We start from the raw sequence: 18083 nt of genomic DNA, 5'->3' as shown, positions 1-18083 counted from the left end.
CGAGGAGCAGAAGGGATTATGGATGTGGAGATCCATCAAGGATCATGCACATTTATAACACTGAGACAGACATTCTGCTGGCCAAAGTACATAAAGAAGGCGATTTTTTGAGTCAGGTTTTCACCTTGTAGCCCGCGCTACCCTCAAACTCGTGACCCTTCGCCCTTTGCTTCCTAAACCCTGAGATTACAGGTTTGCAGCACCCCATCAGGTTCATAACAGAGGCTCTATGTTGGATGGAAAGATGGATGGACAGACAAATAAAGAATGCTCCTGAGCCACAAGGCAACGGGTAGAAGAATAACGCCAGAAGTGCTGAACTCTGAGTCTTGCTAACTCCTTCTTTTGTGGACTCAAAGGAGTCTGAATTTAGAAGTGAGATCTGCTAGGGAAAAGTCCCACCTAAGAACACATTTCCTAACGTGTGCACAAGAATTAAACCCCTGCTCAAAAAACCCAGCAAGAAAAAAAAAAAACAAAAAAAAAAACAACCAAACCAAACAAAAAAACCAAACAAACCAGCAAGCCCTCTCCTGTTTACTAAGCATACAGGAAGTACTGATGTGGAAAGCCTACTTTTCATAGTTACTGCGCCATCTACACTTCCACTAATCTACCAAGAGAAGCACTGTTGTCAGCATAGCCAGTGGTTTTATTTTTAAATTAAAAAGGAGAAAGAGAGTCAAGATAGTGAAGAAAACTTTCAAAGAGTCACAGGGAAAGCATACAATAAAAGCCTCTTATCAAGTTTCAGTCCAACTAAACCCTCAAGTTCCATGCTGCAAGTCAATTCTACACAAACTACAAAGTGTGCATTAAAAGCCCCTCAAAAGCTGGGCATAGGGACACTTGGAATCCTAGCACCAGGAGGCCCTTGGCAGGAGGACCAGGAGTTCAAAGTCAGTGTGGCTGTACAGGGAGACTCCGGATGAGGGGAGAGAAAATCCCTAGAATAGTTTGCTTCACCAAGAGATGACTGGGCAGGGAGGCCTCTTCGTTTCATCTCATTAGCATTTTTTAATCTATGTGAAAGAAATCAAATGTGTCCGCAAAGCCACACCGGTGTCTGTACTTTGGGGCAAACCATTTAGGAAGCAGAGCCTTCATTTTGTTGTTGCCATGCTGGATCCTCCTGACAAAATGTGTGCTGAGGGGCTCCCCACGCTGGCCCGGGGAGCGAAGCTGCGTGCTAAAAGGGCTCTCTGTGTTCCAACAGATGGGCTGACTGGACCACGCCGCAGACATGGTGTCCTCCACCCTCACCAGTTGCATGCATCGACTTTTCCATCCCTCAGCCATATGCCTTATCACATATGCGAAAACACGGAGAGCAGATGGCGACCAAGAGCTGAACAAGCAGGGCAAAAAGTGGAAAATCCCTCTCAGAGGCGCAATCCAGACCTGTCACCTCCAACCTCTGATTCAACAGGGGTGCTTAGAAAATCATGCAATGTTAAGCACAAGTAATTTCTTTCCTGCCACCCAGAAAGAACCAGTGCTGTCACTTTATATTATAACATTTAGAATAACAGTCACATTTTTCTAATGTTTTGTTTATCCAAGTGGAAGTAACAAGAGATTTCCTCCGTATCAGAAAAGTGGCCCAGATGTCTACATAAGAGGGACGGCAAGATAGAAGCTGCTTGGGTTACCTGGTAGAAGAGTCAGAATAAGAAAAAAAACAAAAAACCAAAACAAAAACAAAGAAACCTTTTTCAATGAGAAAGAGAGAGGAGGAGCTTTGGCCTCTACAAAGGAAGTGATGTGGAAGGAGGCCTGAGAAGCATGGAGAACAGGATTACACAGCATTGAGAAGGGAGACAGCACAGCAACACCCTCAGCTCCTCAGTGGGGATGGGAAGCACAAGCCAAAAACTTCCTTCTCTTAGTGTGCCTCCGTGTGTGTGTGTGTGTGTGTGTGTGTGTGTGTGTGTGCACATGTGCGCATGGAAGCCAGGGGGTCGACAGCTGCTATCTTCTTTAGTCATTCACCATCTTGTTTTTTTGAGGCAGGGTTTCAAAACTGAAGCTCATTTATCCAGGGAGAGCAGCTGGCCAGAAAGTCTCCTGCCTCCGCTTTCCTAGAGCTAGGATGGTAAGTGGGTGCTGCTGCACCCAGCTTTGTGTGTGTGTGTGGGGGGGGGTTCTGGGGAATCAAACTCAGGTGTTTGTTCTACATCAAGAACATTTTTCTGACTAAGCCACCTTCCAAGATCCCCAAAAAGATGTGACCAGAGAAGATTAGTTTCACCATGTATTATGATCAAGATGTCAAAAATACAAAAACAAAGAAGTGACATTGTGAGCTAAAGGGGAAAACTTATAAAGGCAAACATATCAGAAAAGCATTAACTTTCATCAACAACCCCGAAAGTCAAAAAAGCATGGAATGCTACATTTCATACACCAAAAGTAAATAACTGCCAACAAAGATTTCTGTACTCAGAGAGTATCTTTTAAAGTTGGTGGAAGGGCTGGCAAGATGGTCTAGTGGGGAAAGGCACTTGCCGCCAAGCTTGAAGACCTGAGTTCAACCCCTGGGGAATCACACAGTGGAAAGAGAAAACCATCTCCTGCAATTGTCTTCCAACCTTCACATATATGTTCTCTCTCTCTCTCTCTCTCTCTCTCTCTCTCTCTCTCTCTCTCGCTCTGTGTGTGTGTGTGTGTGTATGAGTATGTGTGTGTGCATGTGCATATTACACAAATAAATGTAATAAATAAAGCCATTTCAGGACAATCACAAATTAGTGCAATTCATGAACACCAGCACTGTAGAGAGTACTTACAGGAATACTACACACAGAGGAGGAGGGGGGTGACAGCTATTGGGGTGCAGGAAAGAACAACTTCTAAGAGGAATAAGTGAACAAAGGAGAACTGGGAAAGATTCCATCATGTCCTACATAGTAAAGCAGCAAATTTCTGATAGTAATCTGGGAGAAAGACAAAACAAACACACCAAGCAATAAGAAAACAACCAATAAAATCACAGGAATCCATAAACATCCCTCAATAATAAACTTAAATGTAAATGACCTCAACTCAGCAACAAAAAGATACAGACTTGCAGACTGGATCTAGAAACCAGATACAAATGTCTATTGCCTCCAAGGTAAAGGTACAACTGACTGACAGACTGACAGACTGACAGACTGACAGACTGAGAGTCAACGGATGGAAGACAATCTATTAAGTGAATGGAAACTGAAAATGAGCTGGCTTTGCTATTCTTGTCTGATAAAGCACAAGAACAAAATCAGAAGAGATAAAGAAATTAACTACATAATGAAAAAGGAAGAAATTCGTTTTGAGGTTTAATAATTATAAACATATACACCAAATGTTGGTGCTCTGAATGTTATCAAACAAATACTAATGGACATCGGAGATTAGAAAGGTTCTGACACAATAATAGTGGGTGATTTCAATACCCTCCTACCACCTCTAGCTAGCTCATCTAAACTCAAAATCAACAAGGAAACCCCAGAGTTAAACCACACCACAGGTCAAATGAGCTTGGCAATTATGTATAGATTTATCCCATCAAACAGAAGCAGAAATTCTTCTCAGAAGCCCATGGAACATTCCTTAAAATAAACTTCTAGTCTATGCCAGAAATCAAGTACTAATGAATAGAGAAGAATCAAAACAGTTTTATGTATCTTATCAGAGCACAGCACAATAAAACTAAAATCAACAGAAACCACACAAAAACATGTACACTGACAAATATCCTCTTTCCTCTCCAGCCTTTCTTACCCAGCCAACTCAGTGACCATTTTGTTCCATCCTTAAAGTCTAATTTGCATTGTCCAAATATTCTTGGGTGTGTGGCCTTCTGCTGGAAGGTGCTCTCTAACCAAGGACCACATGGGGAAAACCGTCTCCTCCAACAGCAAACACAAATAGAATTAGAGATGAGATGGGGGAGGTTATTACAGTTTCCAGTGAAATTCAGGCAATAGCTGCGGAATACTTTGAATACTATTTCCAAAAACGTTGGAAAATGTGAATAAACAGACAAATTCCTAGACATATCTTACCAAAGTTGAATCAAGAGGACATAAGCAAGTTAAATTTATCCATTACGATCCATGAGGTTTGAATCGTTAATATGAAAGACAGAGGACTGGACAGATTGCCCAACAAATTCTTAGAACCATTTAAAGAAATGCCAACACCAGTGCTCTTTAAACTGACCCACGAAAGGGAAAGGGAAGGAACACTATTCACTTCGCTGTATGAAGCCTGATACCTAAACCAGATAATGACACAAAAACAATAACCCATTTCCCCAGGAAACATAGATGCAAAAATTCTCAATAAAATTTCTGAAAACTGGATTCAGGAATGCATTAAAAGGTCCATACACCATGACCAACTTGTTTTCAAACCAGAGATGCAAAGTTAGTTGAGCATGTACACAAATAAATAATACTGCACACCAATTTAATGACATAAATCAGCTGATCACCACAATCTTCACAGAAAAGGATGTAGTCAAAGTTCAACACCCCTGTGTGATAAATATCCTGAAGCCATCGGAAATAGAAGGAACATATCTAAACACAATCAAGGCTACATATGACGAACATGCAGCAAATACACCTCTAGTCAACCTAAATGCAGAGATATAGAGTGTATCTTCTCTAAAATTGAAAATGTGATGAAGACACTCAGTCTGTTCACTCTTATCCAATATAGTGCTCAGGTCTTAAGGCAAGAAGACAAGGAGGAAAGATAAATAACCAAAGAAGTAAAACTATCCTAGGAGGGGAATCATGATCCAAGTCTTCAGGCTCCAACGACTTCATCAGAAGGTTCTCAGAACTGATGCATACTTTCAGCTAAGTAGTTTGATACAAAGTTGACAAAAATCAATGGTTTTCCTATATCCTAATAAAGAATATGCCAAGAAAGTAGTTAGGGAGGAAACCCCCATTTATAATAGCACAAAATACCTATGAATTCTGTTTATGGATTGGCAGAATTTTGTGAAATGGCTATATTACTAAAATCGATCTACGTATTTAATGTGAGCAACTTTAAAATTCCAATGGCAATGATTTCTTCACAGAAACAGGGTAAAAAACAAAATCCCAAAAGTCATATGGTGGCACAACAGACCATGCTGGAGGCTCCACAATGCCTGATCACAAGTTATCTTACAATGCCATGGTAACAAAACAGCATTCTAGCGGCACAAAAGCCAGCTTGTAGACCAACGGATTGGAACAGAGGACTCAGAAACAGGCCTACAGAAAACTTTTGACATAGGTGTCAAAAACATATGATTGGAAAAATATCTTCTTTAAGAAATGATCCTGGGAAAACTAATTTCCACACATAAAATAATGAAGCAGTTTCAGATCCACATAGCCTGCCCTGGCCAAAAATCAATTCAACATCCTTAGTCATCAGAAACTATAAACTGAGCCTTCATTTCACCTCATTCATAATGGCGATCATCAAGAAAACAAATGACAACAAATGCTGGTGAGGATATGGGGAAACGGGAACCCATATATACTTCCGGTTTGAATGCAAACTTGTGTGGCCACTATGAAAATCATATGCAGGCTTCCCAGAAAACTAAAAATAGCTCTACCATGTGACCCAGCTATAGCACTCTTGGCAATCTGCTCAAAGGACTCTAAGTCTACATACCATAGGGATCCTTGAACAGTGTTTATTGCTGCACAATCACAATACTGAGGAAATGCTAGATGTTCATCAACAGATGAATAATAAAGAATGTGTGCTACATACACACAATGGAATTTTATTCTGCCATAAGGAAAAGTAAAATCATGTGAGTGTGAGTGTGTGTGTGTGTGTGTGTGCGTGTGTGTGTGTAGGTCATGAAACTAGAAAGTGACCAAGAGAGGGAGGAAAAGGTCTTAGGCAAGGGGAAAGAAGAGCAATGAAATGAAGTATAAAGAGACTAGAGGAAGGAAGTGGCTGGGGATGGGCAAAAGGGTAGTGTTGGAGAGAGATGGCTTAGAACCAAGCACATCACCTCAGTCAGGGTCCCCAGGACAGGATGTTCTGTTGCTTTAAATCCCAGACACACGTGGGCTGCACAGGGAGAAAAGAGCCAAAGGGCATGCCTCTTGAGCACTGAAGCAAGAAAATGGGCTATGGTTGAAAAAAGAAACACCTCAAAGCTCTGTTTTAATAACAAATAACAGAGGACTGTTTACATCACTAATCCTACCTGTGTATGCAATACCCAAAGAAGCTAGACAAAACGGCACTGAGAAATAGCCCCCCTGGAAGGGCAGAGGTACAGTTTTGTGCACAGGGCTCTTTTCTTCATGAAATTTCTCGAAGTAGGAAGCTCACAAACAGGAAAGGTAGGGAAGACCCCAATAATTTAGAAAAGGAGCTAACTGCCAAGAGAGGGAGCTGATGCCAGCGTTCACTTCTTCCTTAATCGAAATACAGGTGGCTACAACAGCTCTGCACCTGGCCAGCAGGAGCCGTCATTTTTTTGAGGCAAGGCAGTGTGGGTACACGTCTCAGGAAGAGGCCCGGAGATGCCCCAGCCTGTCCAGGAGCTGCTGCTCCCCCAGCAGTTCACGTCTCGTCTCTGTCTTCCTCTAGGGAACACTATGCAGGAGGTCAGGCTTGCCCTGTTCCCAGCACTGGCTCCACACCTGGCGTTGCCCCTCGACTAATACGGGTACCATAGAATATACCAGCAGACAACAAGCCAGTGACACGGCGGGGGGAGTAAGTAAGCCATCACACCCCGCCTGTCCTTCTCAGGAGGAGCAGGCGCTGGAATACATCCTCTCCAGTTCCATTTATTTAAAGTTCTAGGAAAACGATTAAACTATGTAGGAAAAATTAAAACTGTGGGTGACAGGCACAGGGACTATTTGGGGCAAGAAGGAGGGACTTCCTGTAGTGTTGGTAATATTTTATACCTCAAAAAGAACTTGAGGTACACAGGTGTTCACAAATGTTAACACAAATCATATGTTTCATCATATGTAAATTTCCCTAAGAAATAAATAAATACTAAGCACTAGTGATTCACATGCTGAAGTTGAGAAGAGACAACTGCTACCAAATACATGTTTAAAATGCATTAAAAAAACTCATGATTAGTGGGTGGAAAGAACAATGTGTCAATAAATTCATAAATAATAAATCAAATTCAGTGAGGCATCAACTGCAGAATCTATTGGACAAACAAAAGAAAAAGGAAAGACTGTTTTAGAAAGAAAAAGATCAAGGTTTTTTTTTTTTTTTTCAAGTATACCCCAACACTGATAAAAGTGGTATTTCACACATGACAGGAACACCAAGTTTTCTCCTTACTCGGCAGAGAAAAAGGCATCTCATTAAGCTCTAAAGACCCAACCACACCTGAATGTTTTCCACAGGACCACGTCCTTCCCTTCCCCCAACCTCCCAACAGTTGGGTTCAAACACATTTCTCTTATGAAAACAGTTTGCCAAGCATTAATGGGCTTTGAAACCAAGCCAGAAGATTCTCCCAACCCGCGATACCACCCTGTTCTGCAGACCTCCTTCAAGAGCCCCTGAGAGTTATTTATGAGTTTCTTATCTCATCTCCAAATCTGGATCCAAGCTTTGCTCTTAGGAGATGCTCAGCAAATGTCTGTTGAAGGCGACTTTCGATGGTCAGGGAGGGCCACACAGCAATACTGTTATCTGTCTTCATAAAAATTCAGTACCATTCAGAGCCTCTTATTTACATTGGCAAAACACTAAGATGATCAAGAATGCACAAAATTAAATCTGACCCTCCCAGTCACAAAGCAACACAGTCTGAGGTTGGCAGGAGCCTGCTGGGACACAGTGGACACTACCCATCACTGTGTGATTTGGGGAAAGTTTGCCACCTCCGTGACCCACATTCTTTTTCTATAGAATGAGAATGACATACTGATATACATTCTTCATTTAAGAAAATGATTCACCAAGGGGCTGAGATGTCTGCTTTGGCAAAATTCTTTCTATATAAGCGTGAAGCCCTGAGTTCAATCCCCAGAACCCATATAAAAAAACCTGGGTGTACTGGTTGCCCCTTGTAATCCCAGAATGGGGAGGTAGAGGCAGGTGATTTCCTGGGGCTACACACAACAACCCATGAAGTTTTTTTCACATGGTAGCAAGCACCCAACCCCTGTTAGCTAATTGCTACTATTCTTTTTTCCCCCATGAGAGCACCTGTTTCTAATACACTGGTAAAATAGTAAGTGTGACAGAGATACTATAAATACTTACAATGGGAAGAATTGGCTGAATCGTGGCTATTTTTTTTAAAGCCTCACCTCCTAAGTTCTCAGGTCAGAATTAAAAATTCAGTTGCAAACGTAGCACTTGTACATACAGCTTTTGGTACCACATAAGCTGCCTTATGCTTCTCGTGTGTGCACCCACGCCAGGTACGAAAGTCATCTGCCCCCAACCCTTCCTGAGACGTGCGGAGAACACATGTGCTCAGCAGTTAAGGTTTGAGCCTGAAATGACCCCTTCAGACTTGTGTTTCTGAATGCTTGCTCCTTAGTCCGTCATGTTGATCTGACAGGCTGTGGACCTTTTAAGGGGTGGGGCCTGTTTGACGGAAACAGGCGACAAGGGGTCAGCCTTTGCTTCCAGTGTAACTATCCCTTTCCCAGGATGTGGACAGCATGTCACACCCCCACCGCCACAAACTGAGCGGCTCTGCCATACCTAACCCCACATAATGATTTTGATATCTCAGAAGTCACGAGACAATATAAGCCTCTCTTTATGTAAGTTGATTCTGACATATTTTGTTCACAACGGCAGGACAATAGTAACTAACTAACATGGCAGTTTTCTCCTTTTTTTGGAATTCCTTGCAGCAGTGAAGTCAGAGTCTCTGTTTACTGGAGCAGGCATGGTCTAACCTATGCTATGGGATTGCCACCCTACATCCAAGCCCTTATCTCTACAAATATGTCAAGACAAAGTTGAGGAAGTGGCTCAGTAGGTAACGTGCCTGTCACACAAGCATGAGGACCTGATGTCTGGATCCCCAGAAACTATGTAAAGAGTGAGATGTGGTAGCATGTGCCAGTACCTCCAGAACTGGGGTGTAGATAAGTGGATTCCAGGGCCTTGTGGGTCAGCCAGCCTAGCTGAAGCAGTGGGTGCCAGGTTCAATGAGAGACCCTGCCTCAAAAAAAATAAGGTCACAAGCCAGTGAAGGAGACAACTAATGTTGGCCTCCAGACATATGCTCACATGTGCACACACACACAAATACACACACTATACACACATACACAGTTTTTGTAATGGAAAAGGAACTGCAGAGGTAACAAAGTAAGTGACAAAGGTAATGGGACACAGATCACTGATTAGCCTGTGGGTCCAACCTGACCACCCGAGCCCTTAGAGGCCTTCTCCGGATCTGAACTTTTTCAGTCCACCTTCCAAAACCTTATGGATAAGAAAGTATCATCAATGACCCAACAAAGCCCTCCTCTAAGTTATTAATAAAATGAGAATAATGACCAATACATAATTAACGAAATAGCAAATATTACTGCTAAGCACGTATGCGGACACAAGGCTTACCAGGTTTAGTTTCTTCTGTGAGATAAACTCCCATTAGGAGAGACCTCTTGTCAGATTCTTTATCATGACAGGGTAGTGTGCACATGAATGGCCAGAGCACAATCTTCCACACACAGCCACAACTCTTGTCTGCTGAGACTGGGCGACTCATCCCAATTTTGAAATCTGAAGCCTTACTGATGTGAGTCACCCGAGAGAGGCAGGGCAGCTTTAATCAAAGTGTCCAGTGTCCTTCTCCCCGGATGACACTTAAAAAATCCTCCCATCACAAAGTCAGTGATATTTTCTCTATCCAAATCCAAATCCCAGGAAAATAAGTATAAGCAAATGAAGGTACGCATTTGATTTGAAACAGGTGTGTCCTTCCTCCTCAAACTCAGACGGCCCTCTGCTGTGGGAGCGAGATGAAAGCAGGACAGCTAAGACAGGACAGTGACACCAGCCCTATCTATCTCACTTGCCAAGCGTGTGTACCCCAGACCTCGTTCCTGCTCTAGGTGGTACTTTCCACAATTCCAGAGCACCTACAGTCTTCACGCCGGAGGGTGTCCTTTATATTTTATAAAAAACCAAGGGCTTGAAAACAGTTGATGATATAGTAAACTTACACTTGACAATCCTGCCCTCCCAAATAGATTGCCCATAGGAGACAGCTTGATGTAGCGGGCTGAGTCTGAGACTGGAAATCACGACAGTCAAGTGCTGCCTGTCCTTTATCCAAGGAGCCTTCTACTGAAGCAGCATTTCTCGGGGCGTGGAGTAAGGTGCTGTGTGCCCATGTGGTCCTTAATACATCTTCCCATGCGCTGTGAATAACCTCTGAAATTCCTAGGTGTGCACACAGAGGGGTGCTGGGAGCTAGCCTTTATGCCACGCTAGTATTTTACCTTACTTCCAAAAGACATTGGTGCTATCTTCTAGTTCATTTATTTTCCAACTAGATTATAAGATGTAGAAGGGGAAGGAACACCCCCACACACATCCTCCTTTTGAAGCCCAGTGGCCTTGGTAATTCAAACTCATCCATGATGCCCATGAGTTGTGTTTAGATGCTATGGTCTTAGGCTAAGGGAAGAGCAATAGTTTGTTGGTTGCTCTTCCTGTTAGCAACCCCCCTCCCCCCGCCCCAAACATTGCTTCTCTGTCTTCCAACTGAACAAGGTCTTCTGATAACTGAAGTTCAAGTTCAGTAGAGAATAGGCATCTCTGAAAGAGACATAGTCAAACATTCACTCAAATGCTGCAGTAGATGGTAGATTTTCTGAGATGATGGAAAAGTCAATATACGGCTATAAAATATTTTTCTGCCAGATAATAAGAAAATAAAGATGATGGGCGAAGAGTCTCGGCACCAAGTCCTCCCCTAATGTTGACCCTTCTTTTGGCACGTGGTATATAGCTTAAACATGACAAATCTCTGTAGAGTACCTCTGCACAGCTCATCCTTGGGGAACAATCTTCTATCAATTCCCTCAGTGTGGTTTTGTGAGAGGCACAGAAAGCCGTTAGTCAACACTTTTAAATAATGCCTTCTGTAAAACTCCCACAAAACAATACTATAAACTGTGGTACAATGCGGGTGAAACATCTAAACACTGTCACACTGTAGAGAGAGTTTACACTCCCAACCAGTCACATGGCCGCTAACTGTCGCTCTGTAGATTCAGAGCAGTTAGAGCAAGGGAGCCAACCTTTAAAATTTACCATGCATATTTAAAGAGCAAAGTCACAGCAGGAAACTGCAGATGTTAGTCCCCCCAGATATCACAACAAAGCTCCCCTTATTAAAGGAGGTATCGTTGAGCCCCGTGAGCCAGCTGTGATCCTGGAGCGAATGGTTTCTGTCTGAGGTTTCGGGAGTTCTTCCTGAAGTAGTAGCCAAGCCCTGTTTCTACACAATGTTTGTTCAAACTATAATTCAAGCTCATTAATGTAATGAAAGCAAAGCTCTTACAGATTGGATTTTCAAAGGAAGTACGCAAACTTCCTAAAACACATGAAGATAGGAGGACCTGGGACTATGTTATGGTCTATACTTTAGTATCTTCAACTTTCTTTCCCCCATCTAGCACTGACTATACGTGCCAAACAAGTTCATAACTGGCTTACAGGGAAATCAGATACAGCCCTTATCTACCCGTACACATATCTAGGAAATCAGAGAAAAGATGGATTGATAAACAATGTTAGGAGAACGCTAGCTATCAAAAAGCTTTGAAGAACTCAGTAAGTTAAAGGTACCCTATAAATGACAAGAGAGATTGTCTCTTTCCTTAACGACCCAGCAGCTCCAAAGCCAGGTGTCAGGTGGGTTCCAGAGACTTCTGACACATGTGTTGAGAGTGACTCTTACTGGAACTAGCAAGCCAAGAAAGAAATCCAACGGGACACTCTCACAAGATACTCCATCTTCCATTGAAACCCCAGAAAATACCTAGCCAGAGTGTAGATAGTCTCACAAGATGGTCATTTCTCCTTTGCTTCATGGAAAATTCCACATCTGGGGGGGTTTAGCAGCGAGACCATAATAAAACACGGTCTTATACCTGAAGCCAGTAGGAGTTTTTCCCTCCATGATTTTTTCAATTGTAACCATGCTTTTCCTATTTTATTAATGCACAAATTATTATTATTATTCATTATTTCCATGTATTGCTATTTCATGTACAAAACAACAACAACAAAAAAAACCAAACTTCCCTTTAAAAAATAATGGCTTCATTGAGGCACAAATATTATTCATTTAAGAAGCTGAGCCGAAAAGCAGAGCGGTATAAATGAAAGAAGCTATCATTCAATACTGATGACCTACTGTCCTAAGTGTCCCCTTTTATTGAGACTTATGGGTCCTCTGCTACCTGTGAATGCCTTCTTTCCACTCACACCCAGCTCCTAACGGTGATTTTTTACTGTCAACTACGGGTGCAGCACTGCATTTAAACCATGCCAACCAGCAATTCAGCAAGCACCGCAGATGAAAACCTTCAACATCGTTAACTAAACTCAGATTTTCAACAGGAACCAATAGGATATCTGGTGGAAGTCAAGGCTTCCCTGGTCCCAAGTTCCAAAGGGTTGGGGAGAAGGGTGAGGCAGAGCCCTGTACCAGGATATGGGGATGGGGCGATCCTTCATTCGGTGGGCAGGGCCAACTTAGCAGGGCACACACCTTTCTGCCAGGAATCGTGGCAAGGGTCCGAGTGCCTGCAGGAGCTCACTGAAGTCCAATGGAGGCCCCTCCCTAACCTAATTAACCCCAGGCAAGGAGTGCCCTGGATGAATTCACAGATGCTCATCTGTGGGCTTTAGTTGCTCCCCAGAAAAAGGCCAGCAACAGAGAAACACTCGACTTTGTCCCCACAAAAATCATGTCAATGAAGCTCCGGGTTGTCCTCAGATTCTGATAAAAAAAAAAAAAAAAAAAAAAAAAGAGCATGGGGCCATTCTTGGTGGAGACCACCACATTACTTGTAAGGCTGGAAAGCAGATTTGCAAGAGGCCAAAGATTAGACAAAAGGCAGGAGCTGGCGACAGACAGACATGGAAATGGTTTTAAGTGATTAGGGCTTCCCAGTTCCACTTCTCTCTCTCTCCTCATGATGATTACTGTGGTTGCCCAACAACTCCCTAAAGGTCTGGAAACCACGTAGGGTAAGGGGGTGTGGGGAGAAGACCCCGAAACTTTCCTAAACTGCGGCAGCAAACCTCGGGTCGCCTGGGCTCAAGGGGCACCCTGGGGCGGCGGCCGCCCCCCTCCCCACCACAACAAAAGGGCCGGGTGCAGCCTTCGCTCCCGGACTCCAGGACCCGAGCTCCGGGTACCCCGCAGAGGGAAGCAAAGGGGACGGCGAGCCCCACGTCGTTCTCTCCCGTGGCGGGGGCCGATGGAGCCGCGTGCACGAGTCCCGCATAAAGGAAAGCACCTCAGATGTAAGCCCGAGAGTTACCAGCGCCTGCCACCCAGGCGGCAGCCAGAGCAGCTGGTGCCACCCAGATCCCCAGGGAGCATCTGCGCCGCGGGCCCAGCGTGTTCCCGGGGCGGCGCCGCCCCCCGGGCATCGCGTCGTGGGGGCTGCAGGAGCGCGGTGCGGGTCGAGCTGCTTGGGCCTCCGCCACAATGCGGCCCGGCTCCGGCCGCCGCCGCTGCCGCGCCAGGCCCGGGCGCGACACAAAAGCTCCCCACGGCCCCGCCACCGCCCACCGACCTTGGGCTCCCGCGTCCGGCTCCCGCAGCGTCTTGGTGACCGCCTTCCAAACGTGGCAGCCGAGCAGGCAGAGCAGCAGCGCGGTGGACCTGCTCATCTCCGCGCCGCGGGCTCCGCGGGCCGCTCGGGCTCGCCACGCTCGGTCACGGGCGCCCGGGCGCCGCGCCTCCCTCCATGGCGCTGTGGCTCCGCGCGCCCGGCCAGCCGCCCGATTGGCCGGGGCCCCGCAGCCGGCCGCTCCCTCCTCCGCGCCCCGCGCCGGGCTTCCCCCGACCGCCGCGGCCGCTCCGCCGGCGCTTTAACCCCTTCCTGCCCCGCCCCGCGCCCCCGGGAGCGCACGGGCCCCGTGCCCGTGGTGCCACCTGGCGGCCGCCGCGCTGCGGGAGTCCCCAGCGCCCCCGGGTCCCCACCGCGCCCGCCCCGGGCCCCGTGGCTCCTTCCCTGCAGCTGTTCCCGCAGACCCGAGGCCTTCCACGTCACCCTCGGTTACCTGCGGGTCCACAGGAAGCATTTGAGTCTAAGGTGTGACCTCTCATCCTGCAGCTGTCCAAGCCACTATCCTCTGACTTCCCCCAGGGTAGATTTGACAGCCAGTTTTAGAGGTCAAAGGTAACAATATCTTAACCGGCTGCAGAAGGCCCCATGCTACTGGTCCTCTTGTATAGCATTAGGAGGGTCTGGTAAGAAGGTTTTCACTGATAGAGGCCCTGAGTGATTTCTCCCCCTCTCCACCTTGGTTTATTAAAAAAAAAAAAAAAAAAAAAAAAAAAAAAAAATTCAGTGTCGTGTTAAAACACACCAGGATCGTTGCAATTAGGGACTGTTACAACGGGATTTTGTAGTAGGGGAGGTACATTTTGTTCAACTCGAGTCAGCAGGGACAGACAACCGTTTATAACCAAGAAGCTGTGTGTGTGTGTGTGTGTGTGTGTGTGTGTGTCCTAGGTTGAAAATTACGAAGCTGAAACATTCGGGATAGAGATCTAGCTAAAGTCACCCAGGAGGCTTCTTACTGAAGGCAGGTCAAGGTACTCAGGTACCACTTGTGGGGCAGTGAAGCGTGACCCATCTGGCCACATATTTGGAGTGTTTGGGTACCTAGGATGGAAGAGCAGGCTGGCTAATACTATATTTTACAAGAAGGAAACAGATGGATCCGATGATCAGAGGCCTAACACCTAAGAGAAGCTTTGTCAACAACCTACAACTGAATTGGTTTGACATGGTGTCATATGCTTGTGATCCCAGCACTCAGGAGACCCTCCTGTTCAAGTTTGGGCTGAGTTACATGGTGAACCTTGCCTGCAGACAACAAAGGTAGAGATGGTTCTAGTTACAGATGAGGAAACAGAAGCTTAAAGAAATCCAGCGAACCTGTTCTGAAGCACACAGCCGGGCATGAGCTATGATGGTCAACTTGACAATTTAGAATCTCCCAGGAAGGAAGGCTCAAGGGTGGGGCTTGGGTGGGCAGAGCGTACTCTAAGTTGGCCTATGACAGAGGTTCTCAACTTGTGGGTCACGACCCCCTAGGGGGCATACCTAAGACCCATTCATAACAGTAGCAAAATTACAATCATGGAGTAGCAATGAAAATAATTTTATGGCCGGGATCAGCACAACCCAGACGTGTATTGTAGAGTTACCGGTTAGGAAGGGTGAGAGCCACTGGCCTATGAGCATGTCTGTGAGAGGCTATCTTGAGTGTGTTAGCTGAAGTAGGGAGACCTGCCCACTCTGAACGGCACCATTCCCTAGGCAGGGGAATTCTGAACTGTGAACGAGCAGAGAGAGACAGCTTAGCACTAGCATGCACGTACCCATTGCTCTCTGTTCCTGATTGTGGGTGAGATAAGATGAACCCCTTCAATTTCCTGCCGCTGTGGTGTCCTGCTATGATGAACCCTGAGCATTTAAAAATAAACCCTTTGCCCCGCAAGTTACTTTTGTAGCGGCATTTTTTTCACAGCAGCTAGAAAAACAAAACAAAACAGACGAACAGTAGCAGAAGAACATTCTAATAAAAGTCAGTTCTGTTCCAAATTAAAGCTCTTTGCTCAAATCTCCAGACTTCCCTTCGGCAAAGAACACCCCTTTCCCCATCAGTGCTGCCAATTCCCTTTCTATCAACTCAGTCTCCCTTGTATGTTTCCCCACAAAACCCTCACGCTCACCCATTTCCCTCTAATGTATCCCCAACCAGCACTGCAGTGGCCCTCAGGGTCTCCTTGCTGGGAACCTCATCTCGGAGGAAGTCTCCTCTGGAGTCACCACCTGCCTAGAGAGAACTGCTTCCAGAGCACGAGTCCAGAAGGAGGCTCATGACTGTGATTTTATTAATTGAGCACTGAGTGATGGCAGGCACTGCACCAAAAAGAGAATAAAGCTGACTTTTCATAAACAAACTTTTGTGGTACACAAGGAAAACTAGGAGATGGCAGTGCCCATATGAGTTTTATAGTTACTTTTAGGGCCCATGCGACAATATTTATAAATTGTACACCTGTACCTGTAATAGGCAATCAGGAAGACAGAAAGAAACCCAGCTGTTAGGACAGTCCCTGTCTCCCTTTTGCCCTTTGACTCTAGGACTACAGTCACCTCCATGTTATTCCAGCTAGGGGAAGGAAACAGAAAGCATTGTGCTGAGCCCTTAGCTCCGACTTGGGTGCCAGTCCACAGGGACACTGAATGTAGAGCAGCTTGGTGGCTGGGTGGGGGATGCCTACTGCCGACAGGAGTGACTGAAAGGAAAACTCTCCAAGGCAGGGACCATCCATTAAGAAAAGGTGGAGAGGTGAAGAGATAGCTTAGTGGGTGAAGTGCCTGCAGGGTTGGCAGTGCACCGCTGGTCAGTGAGATGCTGCGGTCTGGGAAACTGTGAGAGAACCATACAAGTCCTTCGGTAATATCTTAGGAGTTTATCATGACTTCAAATAATCTTTCCAAGAGCAAACACATCTGTTCTACATCATTTTTCTAAACCTCATTGTACACTCAGCTCACTAGTTGTGTGTGTGTGTGTGTGTGTGTGAAAGAGAGAGATATACTGTATAGTTATAAAACATTTAAAGGAACAAGAAGTCTTAATAAGACTACAGTCTTAAGTACAAATGCTTGAATGTGATCATTTCTGTCACTATTCCTGTGTGTGTAACCTAGCTATCATAGAGTCTGGCCTTTAAAGTCTATGCAACTTCATACCAACATGGAAGTTTACATAGTTTCTAATCCCAGGAAAACAGGTTTGGGACCACCACCCCATCCTATTTTGCAAATGTCCCTGAGAAACAGAAAGAGGTTAAATGAGTTGCAGACTGCATGCTGCAAGCCAGTTCCCAAGCCAAAAAGAAAGCCAGCCCAGAGAAGCATTCTCTCATCTTATGGATATTTTCCAATTACTTGGGTGGGAGGCTAAAACAACACAAATTCTGTACCATTGCACAAGCAAATACACTTGCGAATCACACATCCAGCATTATGTAAGAATGAAACAATCACATTTGTCTTTTACTGGAATAAAAGAAGTTGGTTTTACCTTTTTCTCATGTTCCGATCATCAGACACCCACTCAGCAACTGCAGGGGGAAAAAGTGCTCAGGAGGGCGTGTCTGCAGAACAATGGGAGTCGGGAGTGCTCTTTCCTTCTAGAACGGTTCCTGTTGCTTTTATTAAAATTGCTCATTGTTTGAGCAGAGATGACTTATGACTGCGCTTACTTGAAGTCACTTGAGTGTGCAGTATTTTATTTCAGTTTTTGAGACTGGTGCCAAAAGAGAGCAAGCTACCCACAGAACTTTTTCCTGTCTGAAATTTCCAGAGACCTTGGCTCTCCAAGTGTACATCAAGGTTTCTTAGCCCAAGATTATTTGTTCTACCGAACCTTTTCCTGGTGCTGATGCCCCTGCAGTGGGATCTTATTTGTCTGAGTCTACACTGAGAGCCATTATGTTTTCCCCACTTCCTATTCTTGTCCCTGCCCCAGATCCTCCAGCCCTGAATCAGAAGCTGCTTGGAAACAGCTAATTTACTTTGAGCCTTGTGCGGGTCAGGAGGAGTGGCACAAACTAGTACTGTTTGCTGGCATTTTTATTACAGTTTAGAATAAATTCACCCAAATATTGGAATTATCAGGGCTTAGCATTTCAGCTTAAACTCCTTTGCCATTCAAAGAAGAAGAAGAAGAAGAAGAAAAGAAGAAGAAGAAGAAGAAGAAGAAGAAGAAGAAGAAGAAGAAGAAGAAGAAGAAGAAGAAGAAGAAGGCGGCAGCTCTGGATGTAGCTGAGTTGA

At 45.1% G+C, this 18083-nt stretch overlaps 1 protein-coding gene across 4 annotated transcripts in view; it reads right to left on the bottom strand.

The window, feature by feature from the left end:
* The window catches only part of Fam171a1 (family with sequence similarity 171 member A1), a 112801-nt gene extending 95344 nt beyond the window's left edge, over positions 1 to 17457 (bottom strand). For 2 of the 4 annotated variants that reach the window (XM_021661029.2, XM_060372791.1), the window contains exon 1: positions 13794 to 14064. In XM_021661029.2, the coding sequence (XP_021516704.1) occupies positions 13794 to 13890 (97 nt within the window). In that variant the 5' untranslated portion in view covers positions 13891 to 14064. Of the gene's footprint in view, positions 1 to 13793; positions 14065 to 17331 lie in introns of those variants that run through there. The other 2 variants (XM_060372790.1, XM_060372788.1) reach the window with 2 other exon arrangements.
* Between the last annotated feature and the right edge of the window lie 626 nt (positions 17458 to 18083).

This window comes from Meriones unguiculatus, chromosome 19, assembly GCF_030254825.1.
Source record: "Meriones unguiculatus strain TT.TT164.6M chromosome 19, Bangor_MerUng_6.1, whole genome shotgun sequence".
Taxonomy (NCBI): Eukaryota; Metazoa; Chordata; class Mammalia; order Rodentia; family Muridae; genus Meriones; species Meriones unguiculatus.
Note: the sequence above shows the minus strand (reverse complement) of the source record. Positions and strands in the feature narration are given on the sequence as shown.